The sequence below is a fragment of the Lepisma saccharinum genome, chromosome 14 (assembly GCF_977018435.1).
Source record: "Lepisma saccharinum chromosome 14, izLepSacc3.1, whole genome shotgun sequence".
Lineage (NCBI taxonomy): Eukaryota > Metazoa > Arthropoda > Insecta > Zygentoma > Lepismatidae > Lepisma > Lepisma saccharinum.
This window is the reverse complement of record NC_139242.1, coordinates 76,684,509-76,706,708: the sequence shown is the minus strand read 5'-3', so window position 1 is coordinate 76,706,708 and position 22,200 is coordinate 76,684,509. Positions and strand designations below refer to the sequence as shown.

The window sequence follows — 22,200 nt, the reverse complement described above, 5'->3', positions numbered from 1 at the left end:
TGGATGAATAATGCATGCTAAATGTTTAAAATGTGTTAACGGATCCACCTCTACGGTTATTACTTTCGCTTATTTTTATTTGACCCTACGTGGTCGCTGTATTCTGTGAATGTTAACGGGTCCACCTCTACGTGGAGGAACTTGGCTCATGGTTAGACCTTGCGTGGTCGTTGTTTTTGGTAAATGTTATCAAATATTGTGACAGGAGAATTAAAGGTTAAAAACCTGAAAAGTGGAATGTGAAATGAAAAAAAATTGTAAATTAGCTCAGCGAGAAGCACTCTTTGAAATCAGTAAGTACTAGGCAGAAAGGCCTGGAGTTCAAATTCTGAGTACAGTGTGAAGGTTTATGACATGAGATTGTTAGCCATTTTTATTGTCATTTATACTGTTCAATTTGTTGATGCAAGTGAGTGGTAAGGGTAAAGGTAAAGACACTTGAGTAAGTGTGCTAAAGGACATCTTTGTGATACGATTATAATAAACTGTTACATATATATGTATAAACCTGGTTTAGTCTTTCTTTGCACCTAGCAAGCCCTGCGATATTTCTGAGTCCTTGTACTACGACTGAATCAGTTAGCACATATGGGTAACTTTTGCCGACCCTCCAACTGCAGTGTTTAGCGTGTTGAACGCAGCCAGTACCAGTACTCCTGCGCCTTGGTGCTGAGCACTGCGTGGGTGGACGTTGCAAGCTCTAAAATTACTGGCTAAAAACCTTAAATGTGCAGATTTGGCAACCAACAACTTGCCTAGGTTCCAATCATATTTTCATATAGTGGGGAAATATTTGAATTACAGAGTATTTTACAAAGTAATTAAAACAAATTTCTTGTAAAACTAATTGTAAATATGCTGCGAGTTCAGATTTGATCACAATTTACTCCAAGCGAACCACTACCCTGTGCAATATTTTCAAACTAAAAAATATCCACTTACAATTTAAACAAGCTTAAATATTCTCCAGTGTCATTCCTCATAATTAGATGTAAGAGAGTTACTAACTTTTTCCACGAAATTTACATGTAGAGACTACCAAAGTGGATAGTGGCAGAGGCCACTGAAATAGAACCTCTACAAGCGAGTTCGTGGAAAAAGTAACTTACATCTATTATCAACAGTAGGGATGGGTCGATATGAAATTTTGGCCGATACCGATAAAGTACCGATATAAAATTTACCGATACCGATAACCGATCCAATATAAAATGAGAAAAGGTCCTTGAAGAACCTGAAAGGTTCACTGACCTCTTTAATAAATGTGTTTCAAGGTGACTGCAGTGCAAGATAAATTGCATATTTAGACATTTACTTTTTTTAGAAAGTAGGGCATGGAGATTATCCATAAAAATTACAACAAAATGGCAGAATTTTGCACTAAATTATGAGATAATAATCGATATATCGGATCGGTAAAATAATCTGTAATTTTACCGATAAACCAATACACCGATATGCCTATATCGGCCGATACCGATCGAGTACCGATTAATCGGTCCCATCCCTAATCAACAGTGTTATTCACCAAACAAAGTAATTCCTCATGTTTAAGTTTTTATTGTTTGTACATCATATCGTTGGTTGATAGTAACTTTAGAAGTGCACATAATTTATATGTTGAAAATTGAAGGTCCATTAACCTTTAGCGGGTGGATGGGAGATACCATATTTACTCCTGTATAATGCACATTTTTCTTTAGAAAATTTTTGCCACTGAAAACTGTAGTGTGCATTATGCACAGAATAATTCAGACAGCCACCATGAAATTATGAGTGTTTTCACTACGTCACTATCAAAAATATCAACAGGTGCAAATGCAAATTACCAGGTTTGATTTCTTTAGTATTAATTTTTTTTAAAAAAAACTAAAAGTGGCCATTTCCCATAATTTTTCAATTTGTAACTGAACATTTTGAAACAGAAAAACTGCACCATTCTAGCAGAAACAAAGTATGCACCTCCCTTCACATGTGATGTGTATCAGCAGTATTTGTCAGGTGAGAAGTAATAGAAAATATCTTAGAGTGCTGCAAATCCATAACTATTTGGATCTCTTCTGTAACCTTCATTCTGTAGAAGAAGTTAAAGCTTTGGGATGCTAAACACAGTGGAGGAAGATTGGAAGGTGGTGTGGGTTGGTGACTCCTGGTCTTGCTTTATGATCTACAACTAAGACAGCCATTTCTTGAACCTGCATTGCACTGCGCATTATATACGAGATATAATTGTTTGTTGCTTTCCCCCATCAAAACCAAGGTGCGCATTATACACGTAATTATGGTATTTCCGTTTAGGACTGATGGAGATTGAAGTTTCTTCCATCATGTGGCAGCATTTAATGGGTCATTTCTTGACAACTACAAAGAATATTTAAGGTTTTTTCATCCAATACAGAAGTATGACATACTCTAATCACAAAATATATCTATTGTTACTATTGAAATTGTTTCAGTATGCTGTCTGTACTGCCATTCTTATACATTACTTTTTCCACAAGAAGTATAACCCTGTTTTTCAATGAAACTTTGAATGGTTGTAGGAATACACCAGTGCTGCTTTTTTACATTCAGCTTCATCTATTGTGGAGACCTTTTTTTCTTCTTGAAATCAATTTTCTTATTCTAACTCATTATTGGAAGGCACAATGTGTAAATTTTACCTCCCCTAAAATCCCTGTCTAAGAAAAGACAACTTCTCATCTCTATGACAATTATTTCAAGCTACGATTTTTTGTACTTTGTGGAAAATTTGAAAAGTGCAACATTGAAAAGGTCCTGTCCACAGAGGCTTCATCTGCTAAAGATTAGCGACAAATATGGCACACAGTGATTGACAGAATTTTACATAAACTTATATGAATAACACTGAAGAAAAGCATAACTGTTTCCTACCTGTCCCTTTGCAATCCGCACTGTGTTGAAGATCCTCAAAGCAACAACTGAGTCTATGGGAGAAAAGGTCTCCAGGTCATTGCAGGAGAGCCCTGCAGCTGCAAATCCCAAGCTATTCTTTTGCTGCAATAAGTAGTTTGATGTCCATGGATCATCTTCAGCCAACACCTCGGACCTTTTGGTGGTTAGGAACACTGAAAGCTAAAGAAGAAAACAAGTGAAGATTCAAATCCTTAATATTTATGAAGTGGAACTGGGGGTGCAAATTACCGACATTTGAGAAACTGCCTGTGCACTATTGCATGCATTAACAAGGCATATTACCTTATGACCTGGCACATGCAGGAGATTTACTATAGAAATTTCAGGGAAAAATTCAGAACCAAAGCTGACTAGCTCAGCAGGCAGAGAAATTGCACAGTATGCTGGAAACCCAGGTTTCAGTTCTGGTTGAGCTGCTAATTTTTACTAAAATTTCTACATGGTACATTATGTTTTATGGCTATGTTAACTGAAGCTACTTGTCAAATTTATTTTGATCAATGCATGTTATCATTAACGAAATTCATGTCATGTTAGGTTATAAATTGACAGCAAAGTTTTTTTTTGTTTTTTTTAATATTTGTACAAGTCAAATTTGCATGTTGAAAAATTTTGATTGGTAAGCTGTGAAAGATGCAACTGAGCAATCAACCAAGTCTAAAACCTCAGACTAATCCAAAAAGCATACTTACCACCCTGCGAGGAAGGTTCTTCATCACTGACTCAAACTGGTTTTCCACTTCAGGGTTCATTGATTCTTGCAGTATCTGCAGTATTTTGGGCATGAGCCCAGACAGCTCCCTGGTTGACAGCAGTTCAAAGTACTGCGATGGGTTTCTGTTCAGAAGCATACTGCGGATTACAGAGTCACGATCTGCAAGGAAAAGTTCACAAAATAAGAATGAAGTAACTTTGTGCACTAGCAAGTACCAACCATGTATGCAAACAAAACAGGTTTTACAATAGCATCAATCTTAGCTGATTTTCTATTGTATCCAACTACCATGTTTGGTCTAAGCTATTTAGTGGCCAATATCTAACACGTACAGATAAAGTTTGCAGATACCAATAACTGATATTTTCCCAATCAGATATAAAATTCCAAACGGTTCTTGAAGAGCATAAATAGTTCACTATCCTCCTTAATAAATGTTTGTTTAGAGGTAACTGCGGTTCAAAAGAAGTTTCAGATATAGACATTTACTTTAAGAATTAGGGCATTGAGATTTATGTTCCCATGCTTGCACAACATTGACTTCTCTAGCAGAAACCAGATGGTGTTGCTGCCTACTATCTCTAAGGTGAGGTTAGGTCACTGGGTTAAGCTACACGAGAATGAACAAATGTAGACGTAGCACAGCAACGACTACCATGAAAACTAGGGAAAATAAGCTTTAAGACAAGGTAGCGTGGATTAACTACAAAATGGCAACAATCCATGGTTTCTGTCTCTTGCAGAGGACTTTCCTCTTTTCCAACTGGCACAGAAACTGTCAGGCATTCCTTTTTCTAAGTCTGACAGATCACATACTTGAAATTAACTTTTGAACTTACAAATAGGATCAATTTCTTTGTTATTGTTACATTCCATGAATATTTCTTTCCACTGATGTTCAGTTTAGGTATAAAAGGTGCAGCTTACTATTTTGAATGTCATTTGCTTGACAGGCCTGCAATTTTGAGGAACTTCTAGGATATTACTGAGGTACAAACTTTTCCACAATTTCCAGCTTTATGCTATTTTTGCAAGGCTTCTTTTCCCCTATAGTACACTAGGCACTTTACTACCTTATCGAGTGACCCAGTTGCAAGGCAAATGGAACTGGCCTGTAGGTCCTAGTTCTTTTTTCCCTTACCACTAATGCAATCAACTTTTGAAGCATCTTTAACGCAAGTTAAATGTAATATGACCCATGACAAACCATTAAAAAGTTACTGGTCCTGCACATCAGGATCGAGCAATGAGTATCTTTGGACTTAGATCATGGTGTTCACAGTACACCATTACTCATTTATAGACACACATTCTTGGTAAATAGAAAAGCAAAATTTCTATACAAAAACAGTCAATTTAGAGTTTAAAAGCGGTATATAAAGTGAATATATTGTGAATATAATCTTAAACTTGATTTAAAAACTGCAGTTACTACACAAAATAAACATATCCCTTCTAATAGCGCATTTATGTCATTACCAAAATACAGGAAAACCTCGTTAATACGAACTTCAACGGAGCAAAAAATGTCAACTTCGTATTAAACGACTTCGAGTTATCCAAACTTTTCAAGATGGCACCTGTTTTCAGGTGTAAATAAAGTAGAGTATAAATTACCCCCACAAAGAATGTTTTATACTTGGTGGTAGCTCAGAAAATAAGCTTTATATGTACTATATAATAACATTGTACGTTTTAAAGAAAGTAAAAAATGTTACACAAAATGAGAACACTGAGCTTAACGGGGACACAGATTCCAAGGAGACTTAACACCATTTATCCTGCCTAGTTATACAACTGGTTATGCACGGGATGAATGTTGTGGCAAAAAGTATTTTAAAAAACAGTATTTTCTTTTAATTGTGCAAAGTCGTTGCTCTTCCATGAAATTCTTACAATTTTAGTTAATAAGAAACCCGTTTGCAGAGACCTAAGGAAAGGAAAACAATCTCGTTTATTGCAAGAAGTGAACCTAAGAAGAATCTAACAAGAAAAAAATCTGGGCTGTCTAAAACACATCGTAAAAAAAGTCATTTGTTCTTTGCTTCAGTTAACTTCATATTCGCCCCCCCCCCTCCCCCTTTGCAGGGATCAGTTCAAACTCTTCAACTTGCATTGTAATCCACTCTGCGGTCTGGAGGTCAAACACTCGCTCCGCCAAAATTTTCCTCTTATTCCTACACTGAGCATTGAGTTGTTGTTTTTTTTGTTTTTTTTAACAGCAGCATGCTAATGGTTCTGACAAACACAATGAGACCGGCTGGAAGTTAGAGCAGCAGGTGGCAGAAGGGGAAATCATCGGCATTTTAAAGAGAAGGCAGTTGTCGAAGACCGAACTTTTATCAGCAGTGTGAAAAAAAATGATCCTTGAATTACCTTTTACCATGCAACACAATAATACGGGCAATATTTCCTATCCAGACAGCTGCATTCAAACAAGAAAGAGGGACCTGAATTCTGAAGGACCCCGTGTGCAATTAGCATGTCTACTCATTTACCAGTATGTATGCTGTAATGAAGACAACAGTATCCAAGTAAGCTACAAAGAACCCCTTCCACACACATGTAAATTTTATTTTGCACACTATTCACACAGTTGAAGTATGTGCCCCTATATGAACAGGAGTGTACAAGTTAAAAGCTAGTGGTTGGTCTTCAACTTTGCAAGCAGATAAGTAATTACCTGTTTCCCCTCGTGCTTTCTGCAGGAGCACAGCAGACCTTATTCTGCTGGTAGGTGGATTTGAGAAGAGCAAGTGGAAGAAAGTTTGGTCTGGGATGGATCCTGAGTGGAGTTCATAGATGCTTGATGTGGAGACAGCAGCCAGAAGGTTCCCACCAACGGATTCCAGGAAATCTTGATTGGCTGCCAGGCCATGGTTCAGGACAGATCGAGTCAAAATTCTTGCCTGTGGAAGAGAAGCAACATAATTAAATGAAGAAAGCATGAAAGTCACTTATAGTATTCAAGGACAAGACAACTAGACACTGCTCAGAGTTACCATTAATTGTCTTTTACAAGGTCTGCAAAAGTGCTGTGTGACACTTTTGCACTAATTATCCTAGAAATTATGCAAAATTTGAAGTTTCCATTTTGCATCAATAGTGTGGCAAAACATTTGCAATTACATAAGTATTTTAGTATTCTGATGCACTTCTTGCATATTTTCAAACAAAACTGATGCTTATAATTTGAATGCAATACTTGCACTAATATTATATAAATCAATATTTTGAACTTTTAATTACCATGTTCAAGTATCGTTCTTGGTAAGAATCTGTTAAAAGTGTGGGTATCTGTTCAAAGTGCTATTGGATTAGCCTTAATGAATACCCTATGCAATATTTAAGTATTTGTGTAAATAGGTAAGAGCATTGACATCTTGAAACTTTTAGCTGCTCTGCCCCACTTAAATTCCAATATTACTATTAAGCACACTAATTGAAACTACAGCTAGCAGTTACCTGCTCTGGTGTCAGATAATCAGAGGCCAAATCTCTCACTACAGCCGCACTAGTTATGTTGAGCATTTCCAGCTCGAGCTTGGCAAGAGTGAAAACAGACTTTCCCAGGTGGCTAATTTGTTCATCCCACAGCAAGACATTAAGACCTGGCAGGTCTCCTGACAACACATCTGTTGCTATCAAAGCCTGCGTGATCTGAAGAGAAGAAATAGTGTCAATATTAATTATAGGATAACTTATTATGAATTACATTGCAAATTATGTTGTACTGAGACTAGGAGGAAAAGTACATATAGAAACAAAATTGGTTCAAATGAATGTGGCAGTAAATTTTTTTTCCTAAGCTTGAGTCTTTCAGATTGTAACCTTGGAGGGGACACCGCAATTGGCAAATTTGTACTCAAAAATTTGTATATTCTAATCTACTTAGAATGGGCTCCTTTAGTTGCCAGCATATCTAGGCAGAACATATCTTGGTTTTTCAAGTCTAGAGAGACTACTGTATCAGATACTTCAGTTTAATGTTTAGAGCAACCACAAGCAAAATAACCTTTGACCAAAAAACCTTCCAAAATCTGTCCAACTCTGGCCATAAGGAAGCCTGCCTCACTCTGCCCCTCCCCTCCATGCAGGAGTATGATGCACAGGAGTCGTGGGTGTGCAGAGATTCTCTGAGTGTGGTTCCACTATATCCTTGACCAAAAAACAAGCAAAAATGAAATTTCATAAATGCAGGGGAGCAGGCCATAAGTATCACTAGAATTCATCTACTGTTGAAATACATATTCAACCACAAACACTAAGGTTTGCATTAACAGTAGCTTGAACAAGAATGGTCCAATGGCCTGCCATTCATGCTACACCTTCAGCTTTAAGATATAGTTTCCCAACTGGCACACCACATGCAGATTTTTGGATCTTTTGTCTAAAACTTTCTGGACAAGTGAAAAGTTCAGAAAGAAAGCAATACAATCTGGTACCATTTCAATCCTGCCAAACATATCTTGAATGAAGCTAAATTTATTTCACCTGCAGCTAAGGAGTTATTTTCTTACCTGTTTTGCAGCTGGGAAAGAAAACTTCATTCTGCGTGGAAGAAAATCTATTTCGTGGAAATCTGTAGAAGTAATATCAAATTTCTGATACTGTTTGGTAGACAGGAGTGGCAACAATGGGCGCAGCTCCTCCATATCTGATGTGTGGAGAGTTTTAGATCCATTGTAGAAGACATCAAATAACCTATGGGCCTGGAATGGGGAAAAAATTATGTAAGAACTTATATAAATGTTATACTATGCACATAAACAATTATGCTAGTTTATGTCAGTTTAATTGTTTCTTCCTTCACCTACACTCCCTTCAACCAAATTCAGACAATTCTAATGCCTGAAACCATTTTATATGGACCTACAGAAACACTTCTAACACTATTTGAACATTCCATTCACAGCTGCCCATCTGGAACAAGATAGTGGAAACCGCCACAAAGTAAGTGAACCTCCTAAAAATCAGTTTGCACTTAACCGAATACTTCACTTTAATATATTAGTTTGCTGCAGTCTTCCTTTCCCCTGCAGCATGAATACTCATTTCAGTTATCAATAATCCAATTTTTCAAGATTTCAGCCAAAATCACCATTCAAAATAAAAAAATACCCTGGGCTTAATTTTATCTTTAGGACCTAAACTTTCAGTTTGGTCACAAAAAAGTTCCTTCATATTTCCAATTTCTTACTGGTTTTTTTTTTTATCACAAATAGAAATTTATTTTGAAATTATGCATATCCATCTCCTGGAAAATCAGGATTGTGCAAGGTTGATAGTGGCACCGATCTTTCCCATTTTCACATTTAAATCTAGGTGATTATTCAAGAGCACAGTTTTTGAATTAAATATGGTATAAATACAGAGAAACTAGTACTCACTTTATCCAAAAACAGTTTCACGGGCAAAGTGAGTACCCTTTTTTCTTCTCTTGATTAGAAACAATACACTGAGGTACATGAAAAGTAACAAGGGATTAATCAGGCTAAAGCAATTTGAAATTAGATTCTGCAAAAATACAACACCATATATATTAAGGTGACAATTTTCAGGTTTCAAAACAAGCTTCAATTTTCAGCTGTTGCATGCTGTTACCTGCATGCGCGAGAAGTGAGTCCTGAACAGAATGTCCTTGCTCTCCTGAGGAAGACGTGGCAGAGATGCTATTTCATCCGGAGTTGCTCCAAGTAGAAGAAATCCAAGTCTGAAATGAAAATACAAAATTGTGCAATCTGGAAGTCCTACATAGTCAATGGTTAGAACTCTCAAATCATCTGATAGGTTGTAGATCCTGTGGAAGTTCTGGCATATTGACTGATTTGCTTTATTTTACTTCGCTTCTTGTGCTACTTTTGGCTAATTTGCGAAGATTGGGATGAGTGATTATATTGATGAATGGACACTCAAACAAATGCCCAGGCCAGGATTCGAAACCTGGAACCCTGGCATCATAGTACGATGTGCTAACCACTCTGCCATGGAGGCTGGCTTCTGGCATATTGAGAAACTAGCTTTGTGGTAAGTCAAAACTAACTTCCAAGCAAATGCCACTGCTTTTGGAACCATTTTAGATGAAAGAACATGGAATGACTATACGCTGTTTCAGTCTATCTGGGCAAGCGAACAAAAACAAGTAGTGATTCAAGATGGCTATACCAATGTACACATGATGGGGAACAGTATTGCATGGAAGCAGGGGGGGACTACAGTTACCAGCCTCCCAGCAGCGTGTACTGTGTAGCGATTTATTGCACGTGAATTCGCAAAAATCCTACAACTTCCAACTTTACGTTGAAAAAAATGCTCCGCTCAAAATACGAGATACATAATCGCTCATTATTTAATTCCCAAGATTTAAGACAGATGGCTCCACTAATTATTTGAGAGTTATCGAGTCTTAAATCACGCCAGCTGGATCTCCCGAAGGAACACGGAAGTGAAAGTGAGCAGACTTGTGTGTGTAGAGCGGCCAGTCGTGTATTGCGTTCGGTACCAGCAACAACTTTTTTTTTTCTCGCGCTCCACGTTGCAAAATGCTCCGGTAAAATGAAGTTTGAACTTTGACACGCTGACTTACTATTTGTAACGCACGATGAATTGGCGAGCTTGTTCGTGGAATATAGACCGAGAGCCTTTGTTATAAAATAGGCTACTATTTCTTAAATTTGGTACCAGTTGATAAATGGAAGCGTGGATTGAAAAAGGCCATTTGACAGTCAGCATTGGGAGTAATATTGGGAATCGATAAAACGGACTACATGTGATTCCAACCAAGACGTGCACGCATTTTCAGGGATTTGTCTGCCAATCAGTGAAGGAAGTCTTATCCTTTCCCAGGACTAAGAAAAGCGATCACGCACAAAACAAGGTAGGCAGAAGTGAATTTTTTGTAGTATTTTGTGGTGAATAGCAGTGCGACAAAAAAAATACGAACCTGATATTTTTTTCTTACGCGACGACGAACTATGTAAGTTTCGTACTGAGTGCGTCAAGTTGCAGAAATAAGCCTTGTTAATCAATTTGTAAATGTTCGTGAAATTGCAAATCTTAAAAAAAAAAAAAAAAACATAGTCGTAAAAACATTGGTTTACCACGTGGTTGTGATATGCGTCCCTCAATTTAAATGTGTGGACACAAAGAGTTTAAAATGACAAATTTAAATGTGCCTGCGTAAAACTGCTCCCTGCTTAATGTTCTGCAAAGCGTTTGCCTTTTTGAAGAAAGTTGGCATTTTTGCTAAATTCGTCGCAAAGTCATACTTGGAGTAATCGCAACGAAGACTTCGCCAACGTCATTTTTCCCTGCCCCACCTCCTTTTTGATCATTCTGGGATTGGGTTACTTTGCTGGCAAAAATTGTACGAGGCATAACAAATTATTTAATTTGAGAATGAGCATCTAGGGAGAGCTTCTCTTCTACGTTCAAAAAGGTTCTTTGTAAATTCTTTGCACATTTCTTTAATATGATTCTATTGTCACAATAATCGAAGGTTTATTGTAAAGGTGTAAGAACCATTTTTGATTAAGCCAATATAATTAAAAGGTGATTAAAACTTGTGCAGAAACGTGAGTTAAATATAAATTGTAGATTATTGGCGTAGACTTAACGCAGTGTCCTTTTGATATCATTGTTGTTGACTAATAGAATAAGACTTATTTCTAAAATGCAAGCGTTTTTTGATACACGCGATAAAAGAAAAATTATTGTTCAAAATGTATTGTAATTAATATGAGTTAACAATCGCACAAGTCGTCGTTTTACGTAAAATTGGGAATATTGCCCTATCAAATTAGGAGCTGGTTAATGACGTTATATACATGATCTTGTTGCTGTAACCGTAAAAACGGGGTTACGTCTAAATTGTTGTTGTTGTTGTTGTTGATCTTTTGGAATGCATGAATAAATTACGTTAATTGTTAAACTTTGACTTTTGCCTATTTGACATAATTCGCGTTCATTACCTTCCTAATTCACCCTTGGTCTTCGACAACATGCATGCACTATAAATGGAAGTGTTGGTAGTTAGTGTTTTTTGTGATTTATGGTAAAGGAGTAATTGATGCTAAGTAGCAAGATATTTGCTCTGGTGCGTTACGCATTTTTGGAAAAATTTGTAGCATTACTACTTTTGTTTTTCAGGACTGAGTTTTTTTTGCAAAACGTCATCGTGTTTGCCTTGTCTTTCCCAACCTTTATTTGAATTGCTGACAAGGATTGTGAAGTTCGGAGTAACTTTGAGGTGTTACGAACAACGTAACATTAACCTCCACCCACATGATTTTGTGACTTGTCCCAAGGTGCTTAAAATTTCAGATCCCGGCCTTTGAGGTAACGTTATAACAATAACGCCCCCAGTTTAACTAAAAATAAAAGCACCTTGTAAAATTGGACGTTACAACTGCTTCGCTCTACCCACTCAATTTCCCCCTTCTCTGCCGCTATACATGACCTTGCTCCAGAGAAAACTGGGACAGGGTATACCTCCTCTCAATATGTTCCTCCATAACTACAAACTAACCTAAACTTCTACTACTGGTATACAAGCAATATCAGTTTAACCACCCACAAATGGTAGTTAACATTTTCACCTCCAGTCTAACTTTGTATTAATAAACAGCATTATTTTTCCTCTATTTTGGTCCCTCATTCTACCAATTCTTTACTATTATTATTCATGTATTCCACAGAATTTATTATAACTAATTTGCACTTCATCTTACATAAAGGACAACCAAGCACAATCATGTTCATCCAGATTACCGTATTTACGTGTATAATGTGCACTCTGGTTTTTGATTGAGAAAAGCAACAAATAATTAGGTCTTTCATACCTAGTCGTCATACATTTGGTTACAAAGTTTAGACAGGGATGGCAACACTGGTTAGCAAGGTAACCCCGCAATGTTGGATCGAACAACAACCAGTATCATTGTGTGGGGCTGTGGTAGCGGAAAGGTAAATTTCACTGCAAGTCTAATGGAGTGGGGGTGTATACGAGAACAGTGTGACAGTAATCGCACTGCACAAAGTTGGCAAATCACCATCTGACATTTTCAACACCCTGAAAAAGCTGAATATTGGCAGGATGTTTGTGCATCGGGCCATCAACAGATAATGTGACACAGGGACAATTGAGAACCGCCCCTGGAAAGGTAGACCTCACAGTGTGGGGAGCCAGAAGCTTGACAAAATCCTGTCAGGAAATAAGCAAGTGATGGCTCAAGAGCTGAACATTTCGAAAATGTCGATGTCACTTGTGCTCCGAAGTGACCTAGGGCTCAGTGCTTATTGGCAAAGTAATGGTGACTTCTTCACTCCACAGCTTAAGGTTCAGAGGAAGCAGAAAAAAATACTCCTTCGCAGTTACGCAAATGGTGGCAACAGGAGGACCCTTTTCACGGACGAAAAAATCTTCACGATTGAAGTCTTACAATCATCAAAACTGCAGTGTTTATGCCTAGACATCCCAGGGACCTCATGAAAACATGCATTGGATCCTCAGAGGCAATAATCCTACCTCAGTGATTGTTTGGTGGGGGTTTCGTATGATGGCACAACTGACCTTCACTTCCGTAAACATGGTGTGAAAAATCTGCAAAAGTGTAGGAAGCAACAGTGTTGGAGCCACTTGTGAAATCGTTGACCCACACCATGTTCAAGAATGAGCAGTGGAGCTTCCAGCAGGACTCTGCACAGGCCCACAAGGCAAAGATCACACAGGAGTGGCTTCTGAGGAATGTGCCCGATTTCCTTGCTCTGGCTGATTGGCCCTCCAGTGGACCCAACCTCAGCCCATTAGACTATAGGTTAAGGTCACTTTTGGAGGGCATGGTCTGTAGAAAGAAGCATCCAAACCTTGCGAGTCAAGCTCTCTCGTGAAGGCAATGGCAGACTTTCCCCCAGAGACCATGCGTGCTGAGATCGATGACTGGCCTCAGACTTGGGGCAGTGTGAAGGCCAAGGGTAGCCATTTTGAACAGTGATTGGTGCTCTGTGTTGGCAAGACATGTACCTTTGTAACATCCAAATATTAATACATTAGCTTGCTCACTGTGCCTGTAGTTTATTAACTTTGTAACAGAATTTATGTTATGATTAGGTATGTGCAGTACAATTCAGGTTCAAGAAATGGTTTTTAGTTGTACGTCAAAGCTGTTGCTATGTGGATAAGAGGAGAATATCCTCTTGTTCATATGATGAATCACCAACCGATGCTTTAACTTCCATAACCAACTTGTTCATTCTGTAGTAGAAGCAAGATCAAAATTATGTTATGTATTTGCAGCACTCAAGTTATTTTCTATTATGGTATTTCTAGCCTGACAATACCGCTGACACACATTCTGTGCAATGGGAGGTGCACACATTCTGCCAGAACAGCACAATTTTTCTGTCTCAAAACATTGTTACGAAGTGAAAAATAGTGGAAAATGGCCATTTCACTATTGTTTTTAGTTTTTCTTGTACGTATGCAATGCTTGCATTGTAGAATTATTTTCCTGTAGTTTACGGTTATTACAAGCATAAGAACAGTTTTTCATTGTGACGTTTCAGAACACACGCTCCCTTCAGACATTTTCATTTTGACTAAATTTGACATCTTTAGTCAAAATGAAAAATGTCTGATAAGGGAGAGTTCTCCTGAAACGTCAAAACTCAAAACTGTTTTCTTATGCTTGTAATAACCATAAACTACAAGAAAATAATTCACTTTAATTGGTTTTATTTTTTAAATTATGTATTACGAAAGAAATCCAACCTGGTAATTTGTATTTGCACCTGTTGATAAATATGTATTATATGCAGTGACAATGAAAACATGTGTGGTTTCATGGTGGCTGTGAATTATTCTGTGTATAATATGCACCTCAACACTAATCCAGGGTCCCTCAATAAAATCTGCCTTCCCGCTATCAGGAATATGTACACCCACCCAACCTACTCCTCCCCTATGGCAAGAAACCAAGCACAGACCCCAAGCGTTCGCAAAGAAGCCTGCCTGCGGACACGAACAGTGCCAAAACCCCGATGAGCGGTAAAATAAGGAAGCACTACACCAACGTGAGAATGACAAAAAGTGAAAGGGCTGCGTCTACTAGCGCCGCCACTAGCACAAGCGGAAGAAGGAACCACACCACCTGCAGCAAGACTGTACATGCCTGACGAAGCCACCTGACGAGTGGCAAAATCAATCTCAAAAAAAAAAAAAAAACTTGTGGAAAAATGAATAGTAAACTTATCAGTTAAGCCCCCCTTTTTTATTTGGGGGGGATTGTAAAAACTGCACATTATACATCAGTAAATACAGTATATCCTTTTGTGTACATTCTCACTTCTCTGTAGGTTTCTTTTAGTAAATATTCAATAACAATTAGGTGGGAGAACAGAGAGGCTGAACCTCATTATGATAAAGACTAATTCATCTACAGAATTTGAGTTAAGTCAACTTTGACTAAGAGGTAACCAAACTGACCCTACAGTTTGAAGTGGGATCCAAACCACGATGTACCTCCAGAGGCATGAAGCCCAGGACCCCTTGATTACAAGCCAATGTACAGAATGTGTGTTCTAGGTATACAATACTCACAACAAAGCTACACAATGAAACAGGAGCCACTTACCCCTGAACATCTCCTGCATTCCAATGGGGCAACTTGTCTGGGAACTCCGACTTAATTGATAGATGCATCCACACTCTCTGGACACCTTCTGGCTTCTTGGCCCACTCTTCCTCATGTGGTGTATGCAGCTGCCAGTTCCGTAAATGGTAAACACTGTAGAGAAGTAATAGCCTGTTAGACAATTTGCTTTCTCCAAAGTTTCATATCTTGTTAATTTAGGAAAACATTACCTATTCTATATAAGCCGCCACAAATAAATCTGTGCTTGCAGAGGAGAGACAAACTTCAGCTCAGAAGTCACAAGTGGCACGCGCACGCGCGCACACACAATCTAAATTTACCTGAAGAAATAACTGCAAACTTGCCAGAGTGACATGCTGCATCCCAGAATGCCTTCGAGAGGTTATTGTGCTGCTAGAATACAGCTCTCTTAGTGGTTGGATGCATGCCACTTCAATAAGATATACATATAAAGGTAACAAAGAAAGTTTTGGTTTTCACCAGATATGATCAAATGCTGAAAAGTGACTTGAAATTGGCTTGCCAAGTCTAACAATAAATTCAGTAACAATGGCCTGTCTCGAATGTTCTGAAAGACTGGTAGAACTGCAGAATGAACCAAAGTAGTCAAGTGCAGTTTGCATCACACCTAAGTTTCAGAACTGTCTGCTATGGTGGCTGTGTAGTGAATGGAAGAAATCTTAATTGGTAGGAAATAAGGCAGATGCATCCGTGTTTTGCAGTTGCATTGATAGTGATGTTGCAATAGCTCTTGATGCACCATACTGTGAGCAGTCCAACAAACAGCACAATCTCTTGATTTAGTGGTGGTTTCGGTTTTGGAATAGGTTCGTGTGATGCTAACTAATGATGGCACTGGAGTATGCTAAATAACAGACTTTTCGCTGCATGTCAGTACTGTCCAGAAAAGGACCATTCTCCTGATATGACACAAAACCTGGCATTTGCTCATGTTGCCATGCAGTCAAGGCATGGGGAACCCATTCACCCATGTTACAGTATTCCAAGCTGATGAGAGTTTAATGGTTTCTGCACAGACATAGAATTCTTCTCTCAAGTTACCACAGTTGTTGGTCTTAAAGCACATGTTCATATTGAACTACTCTGACCATAACTTGCTGGTTCAACACACACACCCACCAACAACTGACTTTAGTCTTTGCTGTCTAACCTTGGAACTCAACATGTCAGAACCAACAGAAGTGACTTACCTTTATTAGTGATCATGTTATTGGTCAGAACCAACAGAAGTGACTTACCTTTATTAGTGATCATGTTATTGGTAACAGATCCTGTGCCTTCTGAATGCATGGCACCTCTGCTGCCTGACATTGATGTCAGCATTTGCTTTGATATGGGTGAATGTATTGTGTTTAATTTATATTCACTTCTGTGTAGTGTGGTACCTGGTAAACCAATACGAGTTTTTGTTCTAATTTTCAACATAAGTTACACTACAGCAGAATTTTTCTGAGTGATTCTTACGTGAAAAATTCCTGCAAAGGAATTGTGATTTTCAGAATTCCCAATGTCCCGGTTTCATATCTTGTTAATTTATAAAAACATTACCTATTCTATATAAGCCGCCACAAATAAATATGTGCTTGCAGAGGAGAGATTTGAAGACACCTTGGCTTGGAAACTACCTGGGGCTGAAAAATCTATGTAGTACATCTCCTGTGTAAGTTGAAGGAATCTTAGCATATTTTTCAATAAGGTCCTAACAACCACAATTCACTCCTGGCTTTTGAATTTTATTTTCAATATTTAGCATTGCTTTTTTGCCACTTTTGGGTAATCTCAATGAGGATGAAAAATTATGAAATTGATGAAGGGATACTCTCAAAGAATGTCAATGCCTAAGGTGGGATTTAAGCCGGGACCCCTGGCATCGTAGCATGGTGTGCTAACTACTCTGCCACATATGTCTGCCCACTCTTTAATACATATATTATTAATTAGGGAACTCAATACCACTTTGAACAAACAGTACTGACTCGCACCAACACAAACTTCCACAATCTACAGTAGTTCAGAATACAGAATCAGAACTTCACACTCCCGAATTTAGCCCCACACCCCTGAAGAATATTCAAGATTCCATACAGTGATAATACATGCAATACTTCACTGGAAGTATAACAATTCACCCGAGTGAAAAAAAAAAAAAAAAAAACTTACATGAAAATTCCGTAAAATTAATGCAAGAATAATTTAGCCACACTTACAATTTTTCTGCAGATTCCTCATTGAAATCGAAGAGGAAGGAGTTGGGTAAATAGACCAGCAGAGGGCTGCCAGCTTTCAAAGCCATCTGGAACTTCCTGTACTTCCACTGCTCTGTCATGTTTGGCCACCAAGCGATCACCGCCTTCCCCAGTTCAAACTGCACCTCATCAGACAGTGTCCTCCTTGCCAGCTGTAAGTGTGTTCGTTACAATACATGGGAATTGCAAGCAATACAGTAGCTATTATGGCTCCAATGCAAATTGATATTCGCTAGACCAAAATAATATTAAGAAATTTCAGAATAAGCCTCTCAAAATATTTCGATTTATAAATGAAGCAAGCTGAATAGACGTGAAGACCAGTGACAACTTTATTCTATCCAAGTGTGTGGAACTAGGATATGCATGTGAAAAGGAATCTATAGTGTACAATATAATAGTACTTAAAATTATTAAGGAGCCTGGGGTTGGACAACACAGAAGATGTAATTAAGGATTACAGTAGGCAACACCCAGGGAAAATATGGGATGAGGACATTGATAGTTTGGATAGTGCAATAGAATTTGGTCAGACAAAGACTTCATAAGTCATGCTATGAGGCACATAGGAGTGACAGTTATCAACTTTGCCTTTGTCATAGTAGAAGCAATGATCAATATGTCTGGTCACCTCACCCCTCCCCAGTTCTGAGACCAGGTGACCCTCAGCTTAATTATGCAGGAACATTTGACAAAACTTCCAGATCACCCACCCAAGGAATTAAACCCTGGATTTGCATGACAAGATTCCCTACCAAACTAACCACTGGGGACTAAATTAAGTCACAGGAGCAATTTGCAGTTTATATTTGCCTTACTTGTGTTGCGGTGGCTCAGTCGGTAACTTGTCTTGACTAGCATGCTAAAGGTCCCAGGTTCAATCCCCGGCCGGTTCATTTCCTGGAACTTTTCTAACGTTGGAAGTGGCCCTGGCACCCACCCAGCGTCGAATGACATTGGTACCTGGGGGAAACCCTGAGGGTTTAAGGCAGTCAGGGGCATGATGCTGATCACATCACCCCCACTCACGACCGGATCAAGAAAGTGTGGGGCGTTACCCCCACACCCCCTATACGCCTTCATAGCGTAGTGCTAAGCACAGGGGAGCACTTTACCTTTTTTACTTGTGTTGCTCTTAGGTTTTTGTTTAAATGCTATGATTATGGTGGTTAGTTGAAGGGACACTCAGAACAAGAAATTAGCTTCAACAATGTGTTGCCGAAAGAATCTCAGTAGCAAAAGGTTGTGGACTGGGAATAAGAAAAAATAGGCATTTACAGGCACTATAAAAATGTGTTAGGCTCAAGACAAACTAAGATGTTAAAGCCTATATCGTAATTAAAAGGATTGATTGATTGTCGTTTTAAGTCCACTTTATGCCCAGAAAGGGTAATCGGGACTGGACCTACAGTTTAAAGTGGAATCCGAACCACTGTGCCATGTGCCTCCACCACGTATCTAACGTAATTAAAAGGAATAAAGGCAATTAGGAAAACTGCACCCTACTAATGCAATTGATTCTAGTACATTTAACAAATTCTGAAATGAGTAAAGAAAAAGTTACAAAATTTAACATTCCAGATATCAATACTGTAAATTGCAAAGAGAATTACTTTGCAAGTCAAATTTTATGCAGAAAATATATTTACGAGGGCTTCCAATGTCACATTCAATAATCAACGGCTTCAGATTTTTGTGCATTAAAAAACCTGCACCAAGCCCTCAGATTACTGCATATAAAAATGGTCAGTGATAGAGTAGTCTGAATTGAGTTCTGGAAAATCTCCAGCTTGCAGATTAAGCTGAAAGTGCTGGCCATGGGGAATTCCAACTGGAGAGCAACTGCATAGCCTCCGCCCTGAAGGAGAATTACCCCAGAGCATCTCGGACCCAGTCCTCCCAGACAACATTTCTAGTACCCCACACTTCATTACAAGGTCTCATGGCTGAAGAGTCAGCGGCCCTTTCTCAGACCTTCCCGAGGTAGTGTTTGGTAACTACGTACCCTGTGCGTGAACCCCTGGTGCAAACTTATCACTGACCAAACAAATGCAGCATGAACTTTCATCACTGGGCATTTTATGTACCTTCATAGAATGGTTACATGTTACTGGTGACACTTTCACGAAGAACTTTCAACTATTTAGGATTTTCCAAAAATTAACAATAACAGCATACATTTGGTGTAACTTGTCAGTAAGATACCATTACAACATTTTCAAACTAATTTCTGGAACTGCTTACCATGATTTTATATTAAGGATGGGGCAGATAATCAGTACTCTATCTGCCAATATAGGCATATCTGTGTCTAAAATTGCAGATTTTACAGCTGGTATATATCTATAATTATCTTCTAATTTAGTGCAAAATTCTGCCATTTTGTTATAATTTATGGATAATCTTCATGGCTACCTTTACTTTTTAAAATGTAAATATGCAACTTTTGCACTGCAGTCACCTGGAAACATTAAGGAGGTCAATGAACTATTCGGTTCAAGGACCATTTGGAATTTATCTGTACTTTATTGGTATCACTCAAAATTTCACATTGTCCCATCACTATTTCATATACATGTTCCAAAATGACATTTCAGTCATTAATAACTCCTCAGCATAGCAATTTCTGGTGTTTTGTATTACAATTGTCAACTCAGTTTCTGTATATTCTGCTAGATGCATGTAGTCAATGCTGCAAAAGAATTCTGAAAAACTTTTGAAAACAAAAATTTCAGATTGATGTTAGCAGGAACCTCAATTTGAAAAGAGCATTAAGACTTGGTGCAACAAGTTTATCGAGTTTTGGACACAAAGTGGATGATCCAAGAAAAAAGTAAATTTGGAGAGCATCTAGAGTAAAACATTTCACCCAAGTACTTTAGGATTTCCCAAACCAATATAAGTTTTTGCAGCAACTTCTGCATCATAATGTGAAGCATTAGTGGATTGGTACAGTCCCAAGTAACTATCATTTGGGTGTGCGATATTTTATGAACATGCCAGCAATAACCGTTCAGTGTGGAGTGAAACTTTGGATCAATCCGTATGAACTCCACATGCTGCAACATCTCAGATTTGTTAACAAGCCAATGTAACTTAACTTCGATGTGGATATGATGGGTAGGATTCAAGAGGGGCCCAGTTACTTTGATTGCATTGCTTTGTTTGACGAGTTTGAAAGGTTCAGACAATGCATGGATATGGGTATCCCGAATATCAATATAGATATTCTACAAACCAGACAAAATCCCAAATGGTTCGTGAAGAACTTGAATGGTTCATTGACCTTAATGTGTATTTCGAAGTAACTGCAGTGCAAAAGAAGTTTCATATTTAGTGAAAAAGTATGGCATTGAAAATTATAACAAAATGGCAGAATTTTGCACTAAATAAGATATGTATATCTGATCCGTAAAATAATATAATTTTACTGATAAAGTGATATGCCTATATCTGCCGATACCAAGAGTACCAATTAAAAAAACCTACTACAAACACTGAATTTCCATTTCAACACTAGATATATTAATCATGGTTTTATATATACATATTACACAACCCAAAATTTCTTGTTTTGAACTAAATGTTGCAATATTAGATTTAATTGGTAGGATTATATAAGTTTAAAAAACATACATAGTGAGATCACTGTCTTGCATAGAGGTTACATATGTAAATTGGCACAGCTTATTGAGCTGAACCAAGGATACTCTCAGATTTTCACCAAAACCAATGCTTGAAAGTTTCCAAATTTTTACGAATAGCATTAAAGGGAAGAGTTAATTTTTGCACCAGTTGTGCATTTATTTTAGTTTAGTCTGAGTGGGCACTGTTACTGAAGAAACAGGGCATATGCAAGAGTGAATTTCTCTCCATGTTGCAAGTGGAAGCATTTTTTTATGTTTATTATTAAGCTAGATATGATATTTGAAAAATATGATAAGAATTTTCAGAATCCCATGTATTCCTTATGGGGAATACAAGTGAAGTTTCAACTTTTCCACCTATCAATTACATCTTCAAACTGTCCTTCTATTGATATACCTTTTCCTATGCCATCGGAAGTTTGATCTTCAAGAGATCAAAAATAATGCATTTATCCTTGCCTCCTATGGCCATCCTGGCAGAGTTTCTACTATAAAAAAGTAGCTGTGGAGGTAAGGGTAGGGGGACGATTCAGCCAATATAACATCTTGTGCAAAATGTGTGTGTATATGGCAACAGTTTGTCTGTCCGCTGGAGCCAGTGATTGCATCATAGTGGGGGTGCCCTAATTCATAGCCAAACTAGGGCACGGAAGAGCCAGATCTGGCTCTAATAAAAGAGCTAAGTTGGCAAGTGCTATGGAGGGAAGAGCCTCATTGAAACTATTCCTCATGCTCTTCAGAAATAGAAATTCAAATATTCCACTCCAATTTCATGCATCATTTACCAGAATTTTGCTTTACAGTATTCAAGAATTACACTGATTTTGCAAACCCTGCAAAAGATAAAAAATCAAAGGTATTACCTGGTATAGTAAATAAATTCCAATTGATACTAAAACCAATGGTATTTGCAAATAGAAATACATTGCCATATACTTGAACATAGTCTAAAAATTTTTAGATAAAAGCTGAAAATTTAATAC

At 38.0% G+C, this 22,200-nt stretch overlaps 1 protein-coding gene across 1 annotated transcript in view; it reads right to left on the bottom strand.

Moving 5' to 3' along the window:
• The window catches only part of LOC145999053 (uncharacterized), a 100,133-nt gene that overhangs the window by 30,032 nt on the left and 47,901 nt on the right, over positions 1 to 22,200 (bottom strand). The window contains exons 5-12 of the mRNA XM_083135996.1: positions 17,532 to 17,722; positions 15,283 to 15,435; positions 9,257 to 9,365; positions 8,173 to 8,364; positions 7,118 to 7,312; positions 6,336 to 6,561; positions 3,630 to 3,811; positions 2,896 to 3,096 (exon numbers count right to left, since the gene is read on the bottom strand). Of these exons, the coding sequence (XP_082992122.1) occupies positions 2,896 to 3,096; positions 3,630 to 3,811; positions 6,336 to 6,561; positions 7,118 to 7,312; positions 8,173 to 8,364; positions 9,257 to 9,365; positions 15,283 to 15,435; positions 17,532 to 17,722 (1,449 nt within the window). The remainder of the gene's footprint in view (positions 1 to 2,895; positions 3,097 to 3,629; positions 3,812 to 6,335; positions 6,562 to 7,117; positions 7,313 to 8,172; positions 8,365 to 9,256; positions 9,366 to 15,282; positions 15,436 to 17,531; positions 17,723 to 22,200) is intronic.